The sequence below is a fragment of the Tursiops truncatus genome, chromosome 3 (assembly GCF_011762595.2).
Source record: "Tursiops truncatus isolate mTurTru1 chromosome 3, mTurTru1.mat.Y, whole genome shotgun sequence".
Taxonomy (NCBI): domain Eukaryota; kingdom Metazoa; phylum Chordata; class Mammalia; order Artiodactyla; family Delphinidae; genus Tursiops; species Tursiops truncatus.
Genome location: NC_047036.1, coordinates 27,690,041 through 27,712,278, shown reverse-complemented (window position 1 = coordinate 27,712,278; position 22,238 = coordinate 27,690,041). Strand labels below are relative to the sequence as shown.

Here is a 22,238-nt window from a genome sequence, read left to right as displayed (position 1 = left end):
GATAACTTGCCTTCTTGTCTGAAGGGGAAGTAAGGCACCTTTCTAATGAGGCTGGTCACCGATTAGAAGTACAGCTTCATCAAGGAGCCCCTGTTCTCATAGTCTTTGATTCAGTAACTGACCTGAGTGACCTTCAGCTAGTTCTTCACTTCTCTGAGGTTTAACTTCCTCTTACTATAAAATGAAAATAACAATGCTTTCTTTACAAGTAACGCTGAGAAGATGAAACTAAATTAGAGAATTTATGTGAAAATATCTGGCACATAAGTAAATAAATGATCAAGAAATGTTTCTTTCCTTCCTTTTCTCCTTTCCCATCCTTCTACCCTCCACCCTCACTCCTTTTCTTTCCTCCATTCGTAATTCATGCCACCTAGCCAGTTCCTTATGGTGGGTGTGGGATGTTTGTTCCAGTAGGGTTCCTGTTCTAACTACAGTTTGACTAGTTGAATAGGAGACTGACTTACCTGTGCGCAGCTAGTCCCCAGAACCTCTCTCCCTCCACCACCGTATACCCTATAATGGATGCTATAATGATGAGAATTGTTAAATAATGAAGTCTGTTGCTTTTATTTAAATTCTTTACACTAGGGAGTTCAGTGAGTTTTTATGAGCGATGAGCCACCTGTCTGTGTTTTCATGAAGGGAAGGTGATCTATGGTAGTCAATTAGCATGGGTGAGGGGACCTGGGAGTACCTCTGACAAGCAAGTACCTCTGTTGGATTTGGGTGTGGGCCTTAGCAAAATACAGAATATAGAGAAGCAAGCTCATAGTTTGATGTAGAGACAGCCCTGAAGATCTTGGGCCGAGCCCAGAGTAATAGACTTGGATTGGAGTGAGCCAAGGGAGGTAGTCATTCTCCACGTAGAATCCACCCTGTTTAAGAGATGGCACTATATAGAGATCCCGAAGAAATGAGGCAAGGGAAAGGAATTTCTCCTTTAGAAATTCAAATTAAACTGAAGCCCTTCTAGGGCTGATTATCCCTTTTTTCTTCTCTCCCATTTGACAAGTGTTCATCCAGTTAATTTGGAACAAGCCCTCTCCTTCCATCTCCAATAGTAACTGCGGGCCAGCTAGATAAGACTCGGGAGCCCTTGAAGTTGCAGGCTGGGGCATCTACCTCAGCATCCTAATTGTTGTCAGACAATCAATGATCCTAACTGGTTAAAAGCCTGGAGAGATTATGTCACCCTCTGCCCTTTACCCACAGATGTCAAACCAAGATGGAAACCATGGGCAAGGAAACATCCAGTACATCCTTGCAGGATACCTCATGAAAGGAAGATGCTTTTTGTTGAAAATCTACTCATTTTGCATTAGAAATAAAAATGTCTCTTTGGAATTGTATTGGCTTAGGAAGAAGAGAACCAGTAGAAATAGAACTTCAAACAGATCTTGGTCTTTGCTAATATATTTTTAGTTTTTCTTCAAGAGCTACTTGTTCCAGTAATAATTTCTATCCTGCAGTGCTCCCCTTTGCGTTCTTTTAGTGGAAGTCATGGGAATGATAGTGTTTAGAGAAGGGGGTTGGCCCAGAGGAGTACATTGGCCTCCCTGAATTCTTGCCAGATGTCTGGGACACCCACCCAGAGCTCATCTCACCTAGCTGCTTCTGAAGACTAAAATGATGGGCTCTGACCAGAAAAATCACCCATGCCAATCTCTTCCTCTTCTTTCTCCAGCAAGGATTGAAAATAGTTCACCATGCAGAGAAGACACTGTCCAGCTTCTGTAAGTGGCAGAAGAGCATCAATCCCAAGAGTGACCTCAACCCTGCCCATCATGATGTGGCCGTCCTTCTCACCAGGTACCCCAGAACCAGGGGCTGCAAGGCAGGGAGGGCTGGCAGGTGAAAGGGATGCCAGGTATTCAACCTCATGAGATTCTTCTGCTCTTTGCTGCTCTTGTCATTTAAAAGGCAGCGTCTATCAACTAGACACTTCCTGACTCCCATACCAGTAAGGGAGCAGTCAGCAAACTTGCTCAATGTGCACAGCTCTCTGTGTTAATAAACTGCATCTGCTCTTTCCTATCCCAGTGATGATTTCATCTTTAAAACTGGCTTTTCAGTGCAGCTCTATAAACAATCAGGAAGCTTGTTAGCAGATCCTCATTAAAGGCTCCTTTAACTCTTAACCATGGAATTTCTCATCCTTTAATTTTCTTTTTAAAAATTTCCTCCAATTTAGAAAGCTGCAGCTATCTCTACAGAAATCAGTCCTCCTTGTAACCCATCTCTGACTGATGTTGAAGACAGAATATGGGGAGAAGGTCCTCCCCTGAATAGGCAGAGTGGTTTGCTTGCACCTTTCTCCCTTTTACCCTCATGAAGATACTATTTGTTCTGACTACAGAGTGACCCTATGGTGCTAAAGAAGAACCGTCAGACCTTCTAGGACTCATAGCTGTGAAAAGCTAGTGAATTTACCTGATCAGCCTAGGCTCTTGGAATGATATGTTTGCTCATTGATTCATTAAATATTTTTTGAGTACCTACTATGTAACAGACACTATTTTAATCTGGACAAATGAAGCTCTTAATGGGGGGAAAGTAAGTTTTCACTGGGCACTCCTATGCACATTCAGACACAACCTGAAATCCAGAGATGTGTAGTGGAAGAGGCCTTTCAGCCTGGCCCTCCAGCTGAAGAGACCCTCATGAGCGGAAAGGCCCTGGGTGTCTGTTTGTTGTCCCTGGGGAGGACAGGCTGCCCCTGAACACCTTGGCTTGTCATCTGTCCCTTTGACAGGGTTATCCCAGTGCATAGGTTATGTACAAGGGATGATGATCAGCCCCCACCCTATCCAAATTTCTGCCTTACCCTGACCCAAAATTCCAATCATTAGAATCACTCTTTTGAGTGATAGTATCAAAACTTCGGTTGAATGCAAATACGTTCCAAAATAAGTCCGTGGCATAAACCTATTACGTTAGGTTCATTAGGTCTTATGACACCTGGGTTGATCATAGCTCCCCTGGGAAATAGGTTGGTGTGGGTGTAGAATGTAAGCACAGAGGCTTTGGGGAGCCAGCAGGCAGCCAGGGAACATGAGGACCCAGGCAAGTGGCCAGGGGAAGACTTCGGTCTAGGCAGGACCTGGCTGTAGGGAAGAACCCTGGATCATGGGACCAGCATCGGCCACCTGGCAGCTGTGTCTCAGCACCGTCTCCTTTCTTTCCCTGAAAGCAGAAATAGTTTCTCCTCTCATTCGCACATGCATAAATCAGTGAGTTAATGATAGTTGGCCTTTAGGGAGTATTTGACACGGGCCAGGCCCTATGCTACATCTGTTAGAACAATCATCATTCCATTTAATCCCCACAACAACCCTGGTAGTTCATTACTGTCAATCATTCCTATTGTACAGATGGAGAAACTGAGGCTTAATTATGTCACTTGCCCAAAATCTCACTGCTTTTAACAGGTACAGTAGAGACTTAAATCCAGGTAGCTTGACCCCAATAGCCGTACTATTACTCAGTAAGAATACGAAGGATCTGTTCTCCTTTTTTTCTTACTGTGATAATTTTTCTTCCTTAGAACAGGGGTCAGGTTTCAAGCTTTGATGAACCTCACCAACTCCTAGAGAGTAGAGAGAATTTCAAGTTCTGAAGCAGGATTTCTCAATATCAACACCATTGACATTTTGGGTTGGCTAATTCTTTGCTGTGAGGGGCTGTGCATTGAAGTGTATTTAACAGTATCCCTGGGGGCTTCCCTGGTGGTCCAGTGGTTAAGAATCCACCTTCCAATGCAGGGGACGTGGGTTCGATCCCTGGTCTGGGAACTAAGATCCCACACGCCACGGGGCCACTAAGCCTGTGTGCCACAGCTACAGACCCCACGCACTCGGGAGCCCACGCACCACAGCTAGAGAGAACCCCACGGGCCACAAGAAAAGATCCTGCATGCTACAGCTAAGACCCAACGTAGCCAAAAATAAATAAATATCAGAAAAAAACAAAACAAAACACAGTATCCCTGGCCTCTATCCATGAGATGGCAGTAGCACCCTCCTCGAAGTTGTGACAGCTGAAATTGTCTCCAGACGTTGCCAGATGTTCCCTAGGAGGCTGCGGGGAACAAAAGTCAACCCCTGTTGAGAACCTCTGCTCTGAAGAAATAGGTAGGCTCAGGAAGAGAGGGAAGTATAAGACTGAACTTGCTTCTGGAGGACTACGCTGAGATCCACTTCAACAGAGCTCGCTATAGAGGTGCATTCAGTAGAAGGTGGTTTTGGTGTGAACATGCCTTGTGAAATGGGGCTGGTGGCTGCATGCCAAGGCGTGTTTTCTCTTTTACTATCCTCAGTGCATGGTGGAGGTGGAGCTGATCTCCTCCTGGAGCTCTTTGCCTGCAAGACCACCCCTATCTTACAATCCTTTTGTTACCTGCTTTTATCTTCTTTAGTGCTGGATACATAATAGGCACTCAATGAGCAGTTATTTAAGGGACCCAACTTCCTATACTTTCAGAAAGTTGGTAGATTACCAAAAAGCATCATCCATCTTTTCCCAGCAGCTCCATGCAGACCTAGATTTTTTTTTTTAATGAAATAATAAAAAGTAAATCTAGCAGTAGGGGTGGAAAAGCGTTTGGTCAGTCCTCCCACAGACTCAGAAATTATTTGAAGTGCTTGGGCTATATGATCCAATCTAGCTCTCCAACACGGAACTACCACTGCTAGTAGGGGTGCGGATTCACGTCTGCTGCGCATGCTGGGAGATGACAGTTGCTTTCTCCTGTTCCATTGTCCCAGCCATTGCCTCTTGGAGAACTGAGAACTTATGGGGGTTCTCAGAGCCTGAACCTTTTCTATGGCCCAATGGACACAAAAAGCAGACCATTTATTGCCAGAAATCACACCCACACAAACCCCATGATCTGAAGGTCTGCAACCAGCTAAAGCTCAGAACCCTGTTGGCGTTTGTGCTAGTCTTTCTTGGCGAAGACTTCTTGAACTAAAGAAAACCATATGACTAATTAATGACTCTTCAAAACTCTTGTCACTGATTGAAATGAGCCCTTCTAGGATATGGGAGCACATTTTTATATTTAAAAGCTGTAACTAGTATTTTGTAAGATTCTAGGAGTGTTTGTGTGTCCATCCCCTCCCATATGCAGTATTGTTAGGGTGGTGGAACTGGAGAGACCATTAATTTGATCTCTGGATGGGTTGATTGCACCAATTCCCTTTTTCATGAATGACTAAAAATTCTCAGATGAGTTTTGATGACAGACCTCAGAACAACCAAAAAGGTGTTTTCATGTCTGAAAAAACCTCAGCCACTGATGGTTCTCCCTTCCCTATTTAAAAGTTCAAATTAATTCCAGTTTTCAGTCAAATCCTTCCCTTATGGGTCAAATAATATAATTTGGTCTCCTGAGATTAAGAGCAAAAACAACTCAAAGTAGAACATTTGCCATAGTTTCCTACCTTTTTCAGGTGTTAGTGAGATTCAGTCATCAAGTGGTGAAATCAGAATAATTCTAGTGAATTCAAAATTGCTCCCTCATTCGTATGGACTATTAAAACAATTTTAATCATGCTTTACAGACCATATTGAATGTGAATTAATACCCAGATATTTTCCAGGAGGGTTTTTTTTTTTCCTAGATGTTTCTTTGTGTACCTCCTCATCTCTGTTCTTTACTTTCAGAAAAGACATCTGTGCTGGTGTCAATCGCCCCTGTGAGACTCTGGGTCTGTCCCACCTGTCGGGAATGTGCCAGCCTCACCGGAGTTGTAACATCAATGAAGATTCTGGACTCCCCTTGGCTTTCACAATTGCCCATGAGCTTGGACACAGGTAAAGGGCCAAGGAAACTGAGATGTCTTCCTCATGTTCATGCATCAGCATCAGTAGAGGGAATGGAGGGAAACTTAAACAGGGTGTCAGGAGAATCTGATTGCATTGTGGCTTGAGAATCACCCTCTTAACTCTCTGCTTCCTCATCTGTAAAGGGGGGAATGGGGAATCACACATGACAAAGATTCCACTGTCTTCTCTGCTCTGACCCCTTGTACCATCGACATCACAGAATTAAAGAGGCCACTGCAATTCTCTGAGTTAGAATGAAGCAAGCAGAAACAAGGAGACAAGCTTTAACTTAATTGATTAATTCAGGAATAACAATCCCTATTTAGTTCTTATGAAACTGTAATATTGTTAATATCACTAAAAACTCATAAACCTTAACATTTTATGCCAGATGCTTTGCATTGTGTCACTGAATCCTCTCAACAACATTATGAAGTAGATACTATTGTTAGTCCCATTTTACTTATATGTATTAAAGGAGAACACTGAATAAAGAAAAACTGGAAAACTGCTATAAACTTGGAAGACAGACAAACACCAGTTAACAGAAGGTCCAAGTTGTCACACAAATGTGTGAATTTGATTAGGTGAATTGACTGAAGGCAGGTTTCAGAAAGGTTGAATAAAGGAATAATGAGGATTCTGGATTCTCTAGGTATCAGAAGTTCCCATGGAGGAAAGATCTTAGCTTATTCATAATTTATTGGTGTATGTATTAACCACAAATAAGAGAACAGCACACTGATTGGAAGCTCAGAGTGGGGAGTCATTATAAATGGCTCAACTATACCCCTGCCTGTTTAGGAATAGCCCTGTTCACTGGATTATTCAAGGCCCAGCCTCTCTGGCCTGAGCTTCCGCACCATTTTTCTCATATAATATTGGAACTTTTCAAAATACTTTTACCTGAAGTACAAAACCAGAGTATCGGCTTAGAGCTTATTCTGGATTTTCCCAACCAGTATTATGACCTTAGAGAATTCCCTTCACCTCTTTGTGCTTATTTCCTTATCTCTGAAATGAGTAGGTTGAATTAGGTACTGTGATTTCTTTGATCCTTACCAAAAAGCCCTGGGAGATAAATGTGATATACTCTAGTATCCTTAATTATCAAAAATTCAAATACAAAGAGGTTAAGGGACTTGCTTATGATTAAATAATGATTGAGGACAGAATGCTAGGTCTTGAAAAGACCAGGCCATAGTTGTTGGCGTGTTGATAATAAGTTGGCAAAATGAAAATTATTAGTATGTGCAAACGTATAGGCATCCTCAATCCTGATATGTGGAAGGACTGTCCCTTGTAACTTCCAATAAAGTCATTGGTATCAGCAGCATCTGCTGACCAAGCAATATCAAGTGAATATAACTAGGTCAAACTGAGAAATGATTGCTCAAGACATTCCCAGCAATGGGATGCCCAAGCTAAAGAAAAGTGGAGAAGACATTCTCAAATGCTCACCACTTGTGTCAAGAATGGATCCTTTATATACTCAATTCAATTTGGCAGTTTTTAAAAAGTAAACTAGTGGTAATACTGCCATGTGATCCAGCAATTGTACTCCTGGGCATTTATCCTGGAGAAATGAAGATTTATGTTCATACCAAAAAGCCTATACAGGAATTTTTTTTTTGCACATCTTTATTGGAGTATAATTGCTTTACAATGTTGTGTTAGTTTCTGCGTGAATGTTTATAGAGGCTTAGTCTTAATAGCCCAAAACTGGAAGAAACCCAGGGGTTGTTTCAACTCAATATGGTGAATGGTTAAATAAAATGTGCTGGATCCATACCATGGAATACTACTCAGCAAGAAAAAGGAACCAACTATTGATACATGCAATGACCTTGATGAATCTTTGAACGATTACGCTCAGTGAAAAAAGCCAATCCCAAAAGGTTACATACTGTAAGATTCCATTTACGCAGCATTATTGAAATAACAAAATTATCTAAATAGAGAACATATTAATGGCTACCAGGGTTTGAGGAGGGAATGGGGGAGGGAAAGAAGTGAGTGTGGCTATAAAGTGCAATGTGAGGAATCCTTGTGATGGTAAAAATGTTCTGTCTTGACTGTATCAACATCAGTATCCTAGATGTGATATTGTATTACAGTTTTGCAAGATGTTACCATGAGGGGAAAGTGGGTAAAGGGTACATGGGACCTCTTTGTATTATTTCTTACAACTTGCATCTGAATCTATAATGATATAATATTATAAAATTAATATATAAATATAATAAATTAAAAGTTTAATTTTTGAAAGAGGACCTTGGGCCATATACAGATGACCTAAATAGAACACTGTCTTCTAAATGGCAAAAAAAAAAAAAGTTTTGGGTCACTGATAAGAAAGACAAAGTTGAAAGAAGACATATAACCCTGAGTTTGAGTGATAGAAAAAAATGCTTTGGTAAGACACAAAACTGAAGAAGACATTAGGAGTGTCTTGGAGTGTCCTGAGAAACTTGTTCATAGCTAAAGATGCGTCTGAGATATTTAGTTCCTTCTTTAGGTGTAAAGTTCTAACTAGCTGTGAACCAAACTGAGAAACCCTGGGCAGATCAATGAAATGGCCTGAAGCTGCCCAGAAAAAGAAAAACACAATAAGCTACGATCCTAAGAAGATACTCATTATAGTTCAATGACAAAGATACCCCATTGTTCTTGAAAACGTAGTTGTTTCATCACTGATTGCGTAGGATGCAAAAGAGAAAGTGAAGTTAACTAACTTGTGCTATGGCCTAAATAAATAGTTTGATTTTTATTCTGAGAAAATTTAAAATTCCGTTTATGAGAAGCCTGGATTACATCCATCATCCGTACCTAAGCTCTCATCCCTTATTGGGTGAGTTACCAAAAATGAAGATGGAATTCCAGCAGGAAATTTAAAATGTCTCTCTGAGATGTAGCATCCTTTTCCTTTAAGTAATGAAAATATCACGATAGAGATGAACACTTAAAATGCAATATCCACCCAATATATCCCACTCTTCTGGATTGTGATATTCCATTTATTTCATTTATAGAGCTTTGCTTGTTGCATATACCAAATTGATATTTTCTGAATGCGTTAGAAAAGCTCACATTCATACTTTGATGATTCTTGTTCTCTGCTGGTTCTGCTCCACCATAAAATAAACAGTAAAAGGCAGGGAATGTCTCACCAAGTGATACCCTGAAACCCAGGCAGTGAGTTAGCTTACTGTTTCATGTCTATAATTTCATAAACCCATCTAACAGGAATTACAAAACAAAGATGTAGTAAAGCAGGCTAATCCAACAGCCCAGTTAGTTGTTTCAGACTGTAGTAGGCTCCTTACTCCAAGCTGCTCTTGAGGTTCATCCCGCCTGCTGGAAAGTAGCTTCCTGGAAACACCTTCCATCCCTTTGACCCCATGTGCTTTCCTTCTCTCTCATTATTCATTGACCCACTGATCCCATGTGACAGGAGTGCTGCCCCCATTTAGAGAAAGTAGACATGTCCAGAGGGACCTTTGTTTAGCAGCACTGCTTTTCTTTTGTTGGATGGGAGCACAGAGGAGTGATAAAACTGTAGGGGGAATGCTTTAGTGAATTAAAAACTTTGGAGGGAACAAAATCAGTTCCTTTTGGGGAACTAATATATTTAGAGTATAGGTTTGAAGCTACCCAGTATACAGGATCCAGCCATATGGCTTGTCTTATTGGTTTTTTGGCCACGAGGCATGTGGGATCTTAGTTCCCTGACCAGGGATCGAACCTGCACCCCCTGCACTAGAAGGTGAAGTCTTAACCGCTGGACCCCCAGGGAAGTCCCGCTTGTCTTATTGGAATAGCCAATGCTAGAAAAACAATTATTCATGGAGATTTTTAGAACCATGCTTGTTTAGGATTTTTCCTAATTATTGAACAGGTGAACTTGTGGAATACCTTATGAACTGGGTAGGACTGGATTTGCAACAGGCTGGGGAAGGCTTGCTTGGGGGGTGGGGGGAAACAACTTTCATTGAATTAAATTCTTTGTGGTTGGGTGGTGAGAGCTCTGTAGATTAATTCCCTGACTCCTTTGTGAGTTTTGTATTCATGTGGAATGTGATCAGAGTCTGTAAGTAAGTTGATAACATCTTAATGCATTAAAAATAATACAAGAAAATCCCTAAATCCCCCAAAGACTATTTTCTGCAAGAGTTGCTAATCTTGATCAGGAGATTTTATTAAAGTTAGATATGAGCTTCCCTGTCAGAGGGATTGAATTTCACTAGCAGTGTAAGAGGTCATACTTTCCTCTGTTCAGATTTGGAAAGTTGAGCCAACATCTCTAGGCTGTAAGTGTCCAATAAGCAGATTCCAGCGGAGAGGGGTCTTGTGGGGACTCAGAAGTCATCTTGATGGTGATCCTGAGGGTTTGGCTTATAAACTGACACTTCTCAGTCTGCCTGTTTCCCAGGCACCTCCTTGCCATGGGAGTCAGTTAAGCACTTTAGGGCCTTTCAAGGTTGCTTCACCTGGTCATCCCTGGCAGTGGGAGGTCAGGGAGCCAACCCAGCAAGACACAGACAAGAGCACTGATTTAGGAGCACAAAGATCTGCAGAAGACCTAGTTTTGCCACAAACTAGCTCATGACTTTTGACAGATCTTAGACTCTCAACTTACTTATCTAGAAAAGGGAAATAAGCTAGCTAGACAATGATAAAAACAGCAATAAAAAATGTCTGTCATTTACACAACATATATATATGCCAGGCACCTTGCTCAGTGATTTTCAAACTTCCTTCCACTCAAATCTCATCCCAGGACTATGATGATGACTCCATTTTCTGCTCAGTGAAACTCAGCAAGTTTCAGTAACTCACAGATCCTTAAGTAGCAGAGCTGGAATTCAAATCCAAATCATCTGTCTTCAGATACCCCGCTCTTAACCCTTGTACTGTAAGGTCTCCCTAATATCTGATGTTGGAGGACTCATAACAATACTAGAAAGAAATCCATCCCCTCCAAGCTGGTGGCCTTTGACAAAGTCTTCCACAGGCTTCCCCTCTCATGCTCTCCCTTAAATTATGATGAAAAGGGAAGAGGAAGGTTTTGCTCTTTTGTGCTACGGTTGCTACAGCAGGAGAAAGAGGACAGCTGGACGCAAGATTTGCCCCCGACTCTAGTCTCACAGAAGCCAAAGCCAAACTGGAAGCTTTTAGCTTTCTGCCAAACAGAAGTTTTTGAATTAGCCACATGGCTCCCAGGGGTTGCATATTTGAAACAAAGCCATGCCTGAAATGTTTCCTGTGCTTTTGAGTTGAAAATTAGCTAGACCCCTCCAACTTCAAAGGCCCACTTGGTAATCAGATACCTTCTGTACAGAGGTGGATCTCCGTGGGTTATTTTCACCTTGGAGAAACTGTGGTTTTCTCCTTGTTTCACGCCTGCCTCCTTGATATCCTTGTGTCTCTTCCCCCTGCAGCTTCGGCATCCAGCATGACGGGAAGGAAAATGACTGTGAGCCTGTGGGCAGGCACCCGTCCATCATGTCCCGCCAGCTCCAGTACAATCCCACCCCACTGACGTGGTCCAAGTGCAGCAAGGAGTACATCACCCGCTTCCTGGAGTAAGTGACCGCACATCTCAGGACAGCCTCACTTGGCTCTCTGTAAACCGGAAGTCACTTTGAGTTCTACCCAAGGCCCGGAAAAGTCTCAGTTCCTCTCACAGGTCACAGTATGAGGGTGGCAACAGAAGGGGTGGACCTCACTGCTGCTTTCTGACCCTGAGATCTAGGTGGATTTGCCTCCAGCCTCAGCCGGGTGAATACTCCGTCTCCCCCCAACTCCCCCTTCAGCTTGCTTCTGTCTGAAGGTGGCTCTTTATGACCTGATCGTGAGTTAAGTCCCTGGGGACTGGCAGAAGCAACCCAGACAAGTCAGTGTTCATTGTACCCCATTTGGGGTAAGATGGTGATTTTCTCACTTTACCACTGCTTGTATTTCTTAGATCACATCTGAACAAATGGTGTGAGATGCGATTTGCATTTCCTTTTAGACAACTCTCACCTTGGGCCTGATAGAAATAAAGTTGTCTTGAAGGACAGAGTACACTAGAGGAATGGAAGTTTCTCTTGAATGAAAGACTAAATCTTTCATTTAGGAGGAGATCATGAGCAACTGCTCTCATTTCTATTAACTCATTTTCAGCCGAGGCTGGGGGTTCTGTCTTGATGACAACCCCAAAAAGAAAGGCTTGAAGTCCAACGTCATTGCCCCTGGAGTGATCTATGATGTTCACCACCAATGCCAGCTGCAGTATGGCCCCAATGCTACCTTCTGCCAGGAAGTAGAAGTAAGTGTTGGGTATATTGGTGCCTCTGGTGGGTATGGGCAGGGCTTGAGATCCAGCATGGTAAAGGAAGGGCCAGGGAAATATTTGGAAATCTGAAGAGCCAGAAATGGAAACTTTCTATTCATGGCAAGATGTCTGTAAGGCAGAAGGACTGAAGTTGAGGTCATTTATATTCCTTGACCCACCTCCTTGGTATCCTTTGCAACCGGGTGGTGGTAAAGAAAATTCTACAGTGATTTTCAAGAATCACAGTTATTCACACCTGCAGACTCCATAGCAACCAACTTAATCCCTAAAGTTGCTCCCTTTCCTGAATTTCCTCTCTGATTGAAGAGCACCTCCAGATGCCAAGGTAGGAATAAGATTTATCCCTAATTCATTCTTCTCCTTTATTTTCTTCAACATCCAAGTGATAAGTCAAGCCCTGATATTTAGCCTCTGATGGCATTTGTGGCTCTGACATGTCATCTTCATTCTCACTACCCTTCTCCTGATTCACTTTCTCATCACCTCTCCTTCTATTGTAATTACCTCGTACCCAACCTCTCCCTCTTTCACACTCTTGCTTAAGTTATTTCAAAAAGACACAAATCTAACTGTGACCCTTCTCTGCTCTTAGGGTCTTCACTGACCATAGGATCAAGTCCCAACTCCTTTGTATGGCATCCCTTTGTGATCTGGGTCTTGCCTATTCTCTGAACTCATCCCTTTTAGTGCGCAAGTGTCAGTGTTAATACACAGACATGAACAAGGCAGGTCTCGTTGACCCCTGCCAGATTCTGTGCTGTGTACTGAATAGGGTGAAAAAGATGAGACCTCAAGAACGAATAAAGTAAATTCTCTGACCTTGAGGAGCTCATTCTCTGGTTGGGGAGGCAGACAGAGAAATTTCAATACAGTCAGATAAATACAAAAAGAGACATATAGAGAGAACGCTGAAGAGGAAGTAACTGCTCAGACAGCACAAGCAAGACAACGGAGAAAGTAAGGTTGTTGCAAAAATCCCTCACCTTACTTCGAACTGGTTGCCAAGTTATGCTAATTCTGCCTCCAAAATATGTCTAAAGACCACCTGTTCCTATGATTTCAGTAGTCCCCTGATTGGTCTCCTTTCTAAGACTCTGACCACCTCCCCTCAACTCTGCTCCACTCTCCAAAACACAGCCAAATCGACCTTTATGAAGGAAATCTGATTGTGTTCCTCTCTTATTAAAATATTTCACAGCCTCCCTATGACCCTACAATAAAATTCAAATTCTCTAAAATGGTTTAAAAGGGGCTTCAGGATTCATCCTCTCTCTCACTCTTTGGCCTTATCTCTTAAAATATTATCTTAACCCTCTACTCTCTAACCTGGAATTCTAAGTATATGTATGTTGGATTTTATCACTTCATATTCTTCATATTTTTCATCTCTTCACATCTCTGCATTTTGTGTAATTTCTTCCTCTTTCCCTTCCAACTCACTAGTTCGTTTTTCAGATATGTCCAGTCCTTTGTTTAACCTGTCTATTGACTTTTTAATCTCATTTATGGTACTTTTTTAAAACTTAGAACAGTTTCTTTTGTTATTTTTCTAGATTTTCTCTGCTTTTTTTATGATCTTATTTCTAATTCAGATTTTCAATATGATCTTCTCCTTCTTTAATCATAAAAGACACATTTATTTTGCAATTTATAATTGCAAATTATAATGGACAATTCTGATGTCCAGAGTCTGTGTGGGTCTGCTTCTCCTATTTGGGGTTTCTTCTAGGTCTCACTTATTATGTATTATTTCCTTTTGTCAATTTCTGCTTTTATTGTGAACTCTCGGTTGTGAAACTTCATGTCAGGCTATTCTTTAGGGTTTAGATGGAAGGCACATTCTTTCAGAGAGAAATTTCACTGCCATCCCTGGGTCCATTTAAAATAAATTATTGGTTAGATGTTATTTGACTATCTACATGAGTGAGATCAGGGCCAGTATGGATGCAAACTCTCAGGGGTAACATTTTACCACTCCTTCTAGAGTTAAAGTCAAAACAGACAAGTTTCCCAGCTGTGTTCCGAGGTTTCTTTCAGTCAGGGGGTAGTCCTTTGGGGTTATGGCCTTATATGAGGTATTAAATCAAACTTCCCACCCTACATAGACGTGAGGCATTTTCTCCAGTGCCCAAGTGACCATCAAAACTAAAATCTAAGTTACTAGGTTTGTATCTTCAGATTAACAATTTCTCCTACATTTTTAGCCTCTGAGGATTTCCCTTACTTCCTTACCAATTCAGGAATGTGTTTAAAACATTTAGAATATTTTATCCAGGATTGTAGATGTTTTATAGAGGTAAGGATTTTTCTGGTTATCTCTGGTCAAATCTTCTTTTATATTCTGTTTATCCATACTGAACAACTTCATTCCCTGTACATGCTGGGTTCTCCACTACCTCCAGAACTTTACATGCTCTGGTTCCTTTGGACCATCCCTCCTACTCATCATTTGAGTCTGAGCTTAAATATCACTTCACATCCTATTGTTCACATCTATGTATTTTTTTGACAAAGCTTTTACTAGACTATATTATAGTTGCTTCTCACTTGTTTATACCCTCCCCTACTATGTTGTCAGCTTTCTGAGGGAATTTTTATTCCTGGCATTCAGCAGTACCTAGCACATAGTAGGCACTCAATCAATAAGTGAATAAAGTCTTCAAATCCCTGCATATTGCAGCCAAGATAACCTAATCATTTTCAATATTTAAAAAAAAAAAAACTAAAATACTAGAGAATGTAGCATCATCCTTCTTTATTATAACTTTTGTTTATCTTGAAATAGTTTACATCTCAAAAGAAGCTGCAAAAATAGTGCAGAGAGTTCTTGTATATCCTCACCCAGAATATCATTCTTTATAAATGCATTATGAATTTATAAGAAACTTTAAAAATATCCTGGGGGGGACAAAAAAGGAGTGATAAGCATCAAATAACTAAAGGGCTTTGATTTTAACATCTGAATGGCAACAGACAATGAGATGTTCACCTTGAGCAGCACAGTGAGTTAGGATTGAGACCCCTATCTGAAGCTGGGAGCCTTTAAGAGCTACACCTCCATGACAGAGTAGATTAGAAGAAATCCACCACCAACAAAGGGAGATGACAGAGAAGCATCTTTTATCTCAGCCTGAGTTTTGAGGGAGAAGGGTGCTGGTGGATAACTTCCTCACTAGAAACTTCCAACCATGGGCCAGCCTCATGCCAATTTAGAGTTCATATTTATACTCTTACATGATTTGAGAACCCCTCAAAAAAATTAACATGAAAATATTTCTGACCTGATAATACCATGGGCTTCCTGGTAGAAACAAAGGTTGAAAAACTGCCCTGGAGGAGCCAACACTCAGCTAAGGATGCACAAAACTCCAATAGATAAAGCTTTGTTCAGTTGAGTTCACAATTCAGCACCTAATTAAAAATGTAAGACGGTCTATCTTCAACTAAATAAGGAAAGACAATAAACCTTCAAGAGCTTTGGATAATTGAATTTTTTAGGTAGGGATAATAAAATAGATGCATAAAAGAGGAGTTTTATATAAGAAAAGGGAAGAAAAAGCACTATATGATATATTTAAAGTAGATGTGAAGAACAATTACAACCTCTAGAAATGAAAAATATCATGATTGACTATAAATTTAGTGGATGAGTTACACAGCAGACTTGACAGAGCTGAAGAGAAAATCAGTCAGTTGAAGTTTAGAGTTGAGAAAATTACTTCCCATCCCACTTGAGTGTTTCTCAGAATTGTGTGATGGAGGAGAGGCTGGCCTTTTCCTGATAGAAATCCAGGCTTTTTCAACTTTTACATATAAGAAAATTGAAAGCTAAAAAATACAAAAGTAAAGTTGAAACATGAAGGGTGGAATAGGAAGACCCATCAACAAACATTGTGAGTTGCAAAGGGAGAGAATAGTTGCAAAAGTTGTAAACATGGAGAGGCAAGAGTTAGAAAGATAAAAATTAAGAATTTTCTAAAATAGTTAAAAATACAAGATCTTATGATGAAGGAGCATATTTAATATAGGGTACAGTAAGTAGATGGAATGATGGCAGATAGGTGGATAGAAGAAAGACTAAAAGGTGAATGGAAGCAGCTGAGCCATTTCAGATGCTATGTAAGAATCTTGTCAACCTTCCCTTGTTCCTACTGCAGGAGGAGGAATGTGAGGGAAGATTCAGTTCACTCCCTGGCAGCTAAAACTACCCAAGCTGGCTATTTTGGGTAATAAGTAAATAAGCTGAGGTTTTCTGGATGGAATAGTTTCACTTTCCTTCAATGAGCAGGTTCAAGTTATAACTGCCCAGCTGTTGGTAATCAGATCACCTTCCATCACAGTCCGGAGTGACCACTACTACTGTCACTGGTTGCCCTGCCTAAGGGCAGTGAGTACTGGATATTGTGCCACAGGTATAGAAATTCAACTCTTGGGAAATGTGTTTTACCTCCCATTTTCATATTGCCTAGAATGGCCTACAGACCACTGTTTACGAATGATGACAAAGTCCAAGTTAAGTTTAAACTGAGGGTTCTTGTGTGATTACTTTGCATCACGTTACTCACTAACAACCGCAGCATTTATTGTGGGTACGTGGGTGAGTGTGTGTAGATTTTACCATCACTGTACACATGTTTTTGTGCAAGGGTTTTTTTTTGTTTCTTTTGTTTGTTTTTTACGGTATTTGTGCAAGTTTTGAACGTAAAAAAAGTACAATCTCATGTTTGTTTTCCAGAATGTTTGCCAGACACTGTGGTGTTCTGTGAAAGGCTTTTGTCGCTCCAAGCTGGACGCTGCTGCAGACGGGACGCGATGTGGTGAGAAGAAGGTGACGTGTCCGTGACGTGTCAGTGATGTGAGGAAGGAAGGTGGTGGGTGAAGGGCTTAGCATTCTTGGAGAGAGCAGAGGAGAAGGCCCTGGAGAGCAGCTGCCTCTGGGTGAAGGCAGATCATCACGCAGTCAGACTTGCCAAAGGAAAGGATTCCACTTCCGCAACTCCTTTTGAGCCTTCACTGGAAACAAGTAGTCAGGGAGAGAGGGCCACGCTCCAATTATAAAACATTTGGCCCATCTTTTCCCGATGACTTTCCGTGGAGTTTGTGGTCAGTAACATCTGCTGGGCTTATCAACCTTCATTTTGACATTTTTCCCCCCTCCATATTGAACATTGGGAAGGACAAGCCAGTGGGTTCTTCTTTCCAAAGATGCTGTATTTAGACCACTTGTTATCTTCTTTCTCATCATCTGACCTGCATTTCTTGAAGTCCTACGCACCTTACTAAGCAGGAAAGCCATACACCCAAGAACTCAGAGATGTTAGATATCCTCCAGACTATCTAAGAACAGGGTAATGCATGCTGCTCAACAACACCATTTGGGTTCATTGTGGGCCTAGGATTTATGTGTTTAGTGGGTGTCTTTACACAGCTTGAGTGTGGCATGACCCATCACTGAGATTACAGAGCTTGATCAGAATACACAGTGACCAGAAATAATGAGAAAGAGGAGGCCAGCAGATGAAACATGCCCAGATCCTCCAGGAAAATGTGGCCATTTCTAACAACCAACTTGCATTTCTTGTTTCCCTTTTCCTGTGTCCACCCTCCTAAACTGGTAGTTGTTGAAGGATTCCCTTGAAGAGGGAGAGAGTGGACTTTTTCCTGAGCCACTTGAAACACCAGAACTGGAAAGAATGGGTAGAGTTATAGGAAAGCAGAAATTTTTCTTGATGCCTAACTTCAGCTTCTTAACAACTTGTGTTTTCCGGCAATGAGTGGACATTTTGCAGGAGGATGTTATCTGCTGCAAACATTAAATAGCCATAGAGGCTATAGAGAAGTGTTATCACAGTGCCAGTCTGCAAAATGTTTGTTATCTTCAACAAGATAAGAAGCTTGCACCAGAAAGGAAATCAATTACGTTACTGAACAACTATATTACTAAGCATATTCAGCTGACATGCTTTTCATGGCGAGACTTCCTCAGTGAAGGAAGCGGTGTGTCGATTTACTTCTGGGGTGCAATCTGTCAGTCACACTTTGAGTAACACTCCTGCATTCACTGCAACTAGGCACTGTAAAGTTCCCTTTAATTCCTGAAAGACTCTGATTCTAAAACCCAAGACTCTTGGGGGAAATTCTTTTATGAGGCTCTCTTTGTGCTACATCTGATGTGACTTGTAGGAAGTCTGCTTGCTCTGGGAGAACTGGGTTTAGACTGCTAGGTTTCCTGACTCAGCTTACTATGGGAACCTTCCTGACTTATGCATCTCCTGCTTTTTCCCTTTCCAGTGGTGTATGGCTGGCAAGTGTATCACAGTGGGCAAGAAACCAGAGAGTATTCCCGGAGGCTGGGGCCGCTGGTCACCCTGGTCCCACTGTTCCAGGACCTGTGGAGCTGGAGCCCAGAGTGCAGAGAGGCTCTGCAACAACCCTGAGTAAGTCCAGCCAAAGATATTTCCCTTCCTTCCATGAGCACCGGGAGACTAGTCGTGGACAGCATGACTTCAGTGACCCCAGACCTTCTGAGGGAAACCAGATATGTTCCCAAAGATGAAAGGGAGCCAGGAGGAAGATTCGTAGAGTGTGAAAAAAAAGGTGGCTCTTTTTTGCTTTGTTTCATTTTGGCTTGGCACTGGATTTTACTAGAACTTGGGTAAGTAAGCTGATTCCATCATTTGGAGAAATAAGCAAATTTTTTTTAAAGTAAAATCTATGTGAAAGACTTTAGGAGATTACACAATTAAATCCTTCTAAATAACCGCATTCTATCAGTGGGGATTAGTTAGACCCAATTTTGCTGATAAGATGGCAGCTTTCTTTCCATCATAATGAATATACAATTTTATAAAAATATTCTTCTTCCCTTAGGTGACTAATTAAATAGCTAGGCACATTTTTTGAGGATAATTATTTTTAATGTTTTAGATTAGGATTTTGTAAACCTCAGAGTTCCCTATTAGCCTGTCAAGGATTCCATAGACGTTATTTCACAAGTGGCTTTCAATTTTTTAATCAAATTGCTTACTTTTTTCATATTTTAAGTTTGTATAATGATATTATATATTTCCTTGATGTCCAAATATATATTACATTCTTAATTTCATTATTTCTCAGTATACTAGTTCCCAAGTATAATTTTTAAAAAGTGTACATATAATGCCTCCGGTAAGTAGAAAATGTATTAAACTTCTTTTACCTAGATTTACATTAGTCTGCATTAAAGAGTAAGAGTCACATTTTTTAAAAGTGATAAATATGGTTATAATTCTCTCAGTGTTTCAGTTCCAAATCTTACTTCTCCTTTTTATAATAAATATATTTCTATATGTATATATCTGCATGTATATATATATACATATAAACTATATATAGATATATATATAATTTATCCTAGGGGTTAATAAATTAACATCTATGAAGAGTTTAACATAATATCTACTACATAAAATTGTCAGTAAATGGTAGTTATTATGTTATCTTTACCATCTCCCATGCATATAAGTAAGTGTACATTTGAGGAATTTGGGCAAAATTGTTTTAAAATCTTACCTTTTCGTTTAAATACAAAGTTCCTGTGACTTCAAAAATTCAAAACCAGAAATCCCTTAAAAAATATTTTTACAGAATATCTTTATAGTTTGTTTCAATGTGATCAGAAAAGTGATTTCCATTTCAGAGATCAGGAAATACAGGTGATTTGTTCTAGGACCCATTGTCAGTGTTCTGTATCAGCCACTACCCAGTCCGTAGCCTTCCTGGGAGGATGGTCAGTGATCCATGGTTCTCAGAAAAGGGACATCCTTGTTGAGGAAATGAAAGATGATCCTCTAACTTGGCTTCAGGGGGAAAAAATAGTCCCAATTCCCATCTCAGAGGCTACAGTTTGTCTTAGAGTCTCCTTGGATGAGTGACCATGTCTGATCTCAGTAGCTGGTTTGCTTAAGTTCATTGAGAACCATAGCAATGGAAACACAGTAACAGATTCAGTTCTGTGATTCAGGTCACAGACTCAGGTCAGTGCATCCTTGATGTGTTATCAGTCAGCTGTCTAGTGAGAACCCAGCAGGGCTTGGCTCACAAAAGGCTCTTGGATGGAAATGACTTGGAGAGGTGCCAAGTCATAGAGTGTCACTCCATCGTCACAGATAGGAAGCCAGCCTACCCTCAACTCTCAAGGACAATTCTTAGTCCCGCTTACAGGGAGTTAATGAATGTGAACTGCCTTGGTCAAAGAATTATCTTTGGGTGTGATAAATGCAGGAAGTGCCTACAGTAGGATAATAAAGTGTCATTTAAGAGGAGAAGGAGATTACTTAAGGCAGGAATTCAGGAAGAATTCATGATGGAGATGGAGATAGCATTTATTGGTCCTTAAAGCACAGGCAGTATGTAGATGTTTAGAGACTTAAGAGAGCAGAAATCTATCTAGAAGCACAGAAAAAATAAAAGCAAATAAGTCAGCCTGTATCATGGGAGCAGTGTGCAAATGAGGAGGAGTGTGGGAAGAAAAGTTTTTCAGGTGAGGTAAGTCAGTATCATGAGGGCCTTGGATGCCAAGCTCAAGAGGCTAGACTGGATTCTGAGGCCATGGGGTGCCGTTAAAGATTTTTAAACAGGAAACTAAAATAATTAAAGCAATCATAAAAATTAGCCAGAGAAGAGTGTGTACAGTAGGTTAAATGAGGAAGAAGAGGGCAGACAGGAATGGAGATAAGGGGTGAACTAGTTTGGTGATTGTGGGAATGAAAAGGAGGAAATAGAAAGTCACAACTGATGACCAGGCAACTAATTGACCATGGGGTCAAACTATTTCAAAACAGGCAACTATATACTTGGGACTGAATGTTCATGGGCAACAGCAAAAATGTGGGAAATTTGAAGAATTTATTCAAACGGTGAGTTTTGAGGCTAGAGAGGGACAAGGTTTGGCAAGGAAGGGGCATGGCCAGATGCCAGAGGATTTTTAAAAGAAAATGCTGGCCTTTAAGGAAATTAAAGAAGAGTTTGTGTGTTTCATGTGTAGACCAAAGTTTGGAGGGAAGTACTGCACTGGAGAAAGAAAACGCTATCGCTTGTGCAACATTCACCCCTGTCGCCCGGATACACCAACATTTCGGCAGATGCAGTGCAGTGAGTTTGACACTGTTCCCTACAAGAATGAATTCTACCACTGGTTTCCAGTTTTTAATCCAGGTAAGGAGCTATGAGAGTATATTCCAGATCTAAGACTACAGCCATTATCAGAAAGCATTTATCTGTCAGGGTACCTGTGATGCCTTGCAAAGTTCAACAAGAAGAGAATAGTGTCATCAAGAGTTTTATATTTTAGGAGGTGGAGACACTGACCTGGTTAAGTGGATCAGTAAATGTTGAAGGTGAATATTCCGACTCCATGCTGAGCTATATTGGAGATAAAAGAGAAGTTTATCAAACATGATGGCTCACTTCAAAACAGCTGAGGTGCAACTAAGCAATAAGTGGAGCTTGTAGGGATTCAGAAACTAATCACTGATGAAAGTGCTGGTTGATGAGCATGTGGAACTGAATGTAATTTTGGCAGAAATTCAGAAAAGATGATCATTATGGTTTTGGAGTAATTTCAAAGAAGTCTTCCAAGGAAGTAGTTGATGATTCTTAAGCATGAGTAGTCTTTCTCTTGGCATAAGGGAGGGGGAAGGCATTCAAAATAGAGTCATCAATTCCAAGTGAGAGGAGAAAAGCACAAGGAAAGACAAGATGGTAGAAAATGAATGAGAAACTTGATCAGAAATGAATAAAAGCCAGCTCTGGGCCAGAAATCAACATTTTGTAATGTATAGGACAGTATAAGAAGGGTAAAAAGTAAAATCAGGCATCTAAAGGATGCATATCAGAGGATGGGGGCTCTCCAAACAGCAGCAGCTTTGGCAGTGCTTCCCTTGAATCAGCACCAGTGACACATTCTCTATTGAAAATGAGGAAGAATCATTGACTGTTAGCTATAGATTAGCCTCAAAGAGTATCTGTGCTATTTGTTATTCAAATAGAGAATGAAAGAAAGATTTTCATGAGTTAAGGAGATTTGAGA

The 22,238-nt window shown here is 40.8% G+C and overlaps 1 protein-coding gene across 1 annotated transcript in view; it reads left to right on the top strand.

The window, feature by feature from the left end:
- ADAMTS12 (ADAM metallopeptidase with thrombospondin type 1 motif 12) overlaps window positions 1-22,238 on the top strand; it is a 374,445-nt gene that overhangs the window by 223,483 nt on the left and 128,724 nt on the right. The window contains exons 6-12 of the mRNA XM_033852779.2: window positions 1,688-1,812; window positions 5,668-5,817; window positions 11,271-11,414; window positions 11,998-12,142; window positions 16,905-16,997; window positions 18,461-18,606; window positions 21,195-21,364. Coding sequence (XP_033708670.1) covers window positions 1,688-1,812; window positions 5,668-5,817; window positions 11,271-11,414; window positions 11,998-12,142; window positions 16,905-16,997; window positions 18,461-18,606; window positions 21,195-21,364 — 973 coding nt within the window. The remainder of the gene's footprint in view (window positions 1-1,687; window positions 1,813-5,667; window positions 5,818-11,270; window positions 11,415-11,997; window positions 12,143-16,904; window positions 16,998-18,460; window positions 18,607-21,194; window positions 21,365-22,238) is intronic.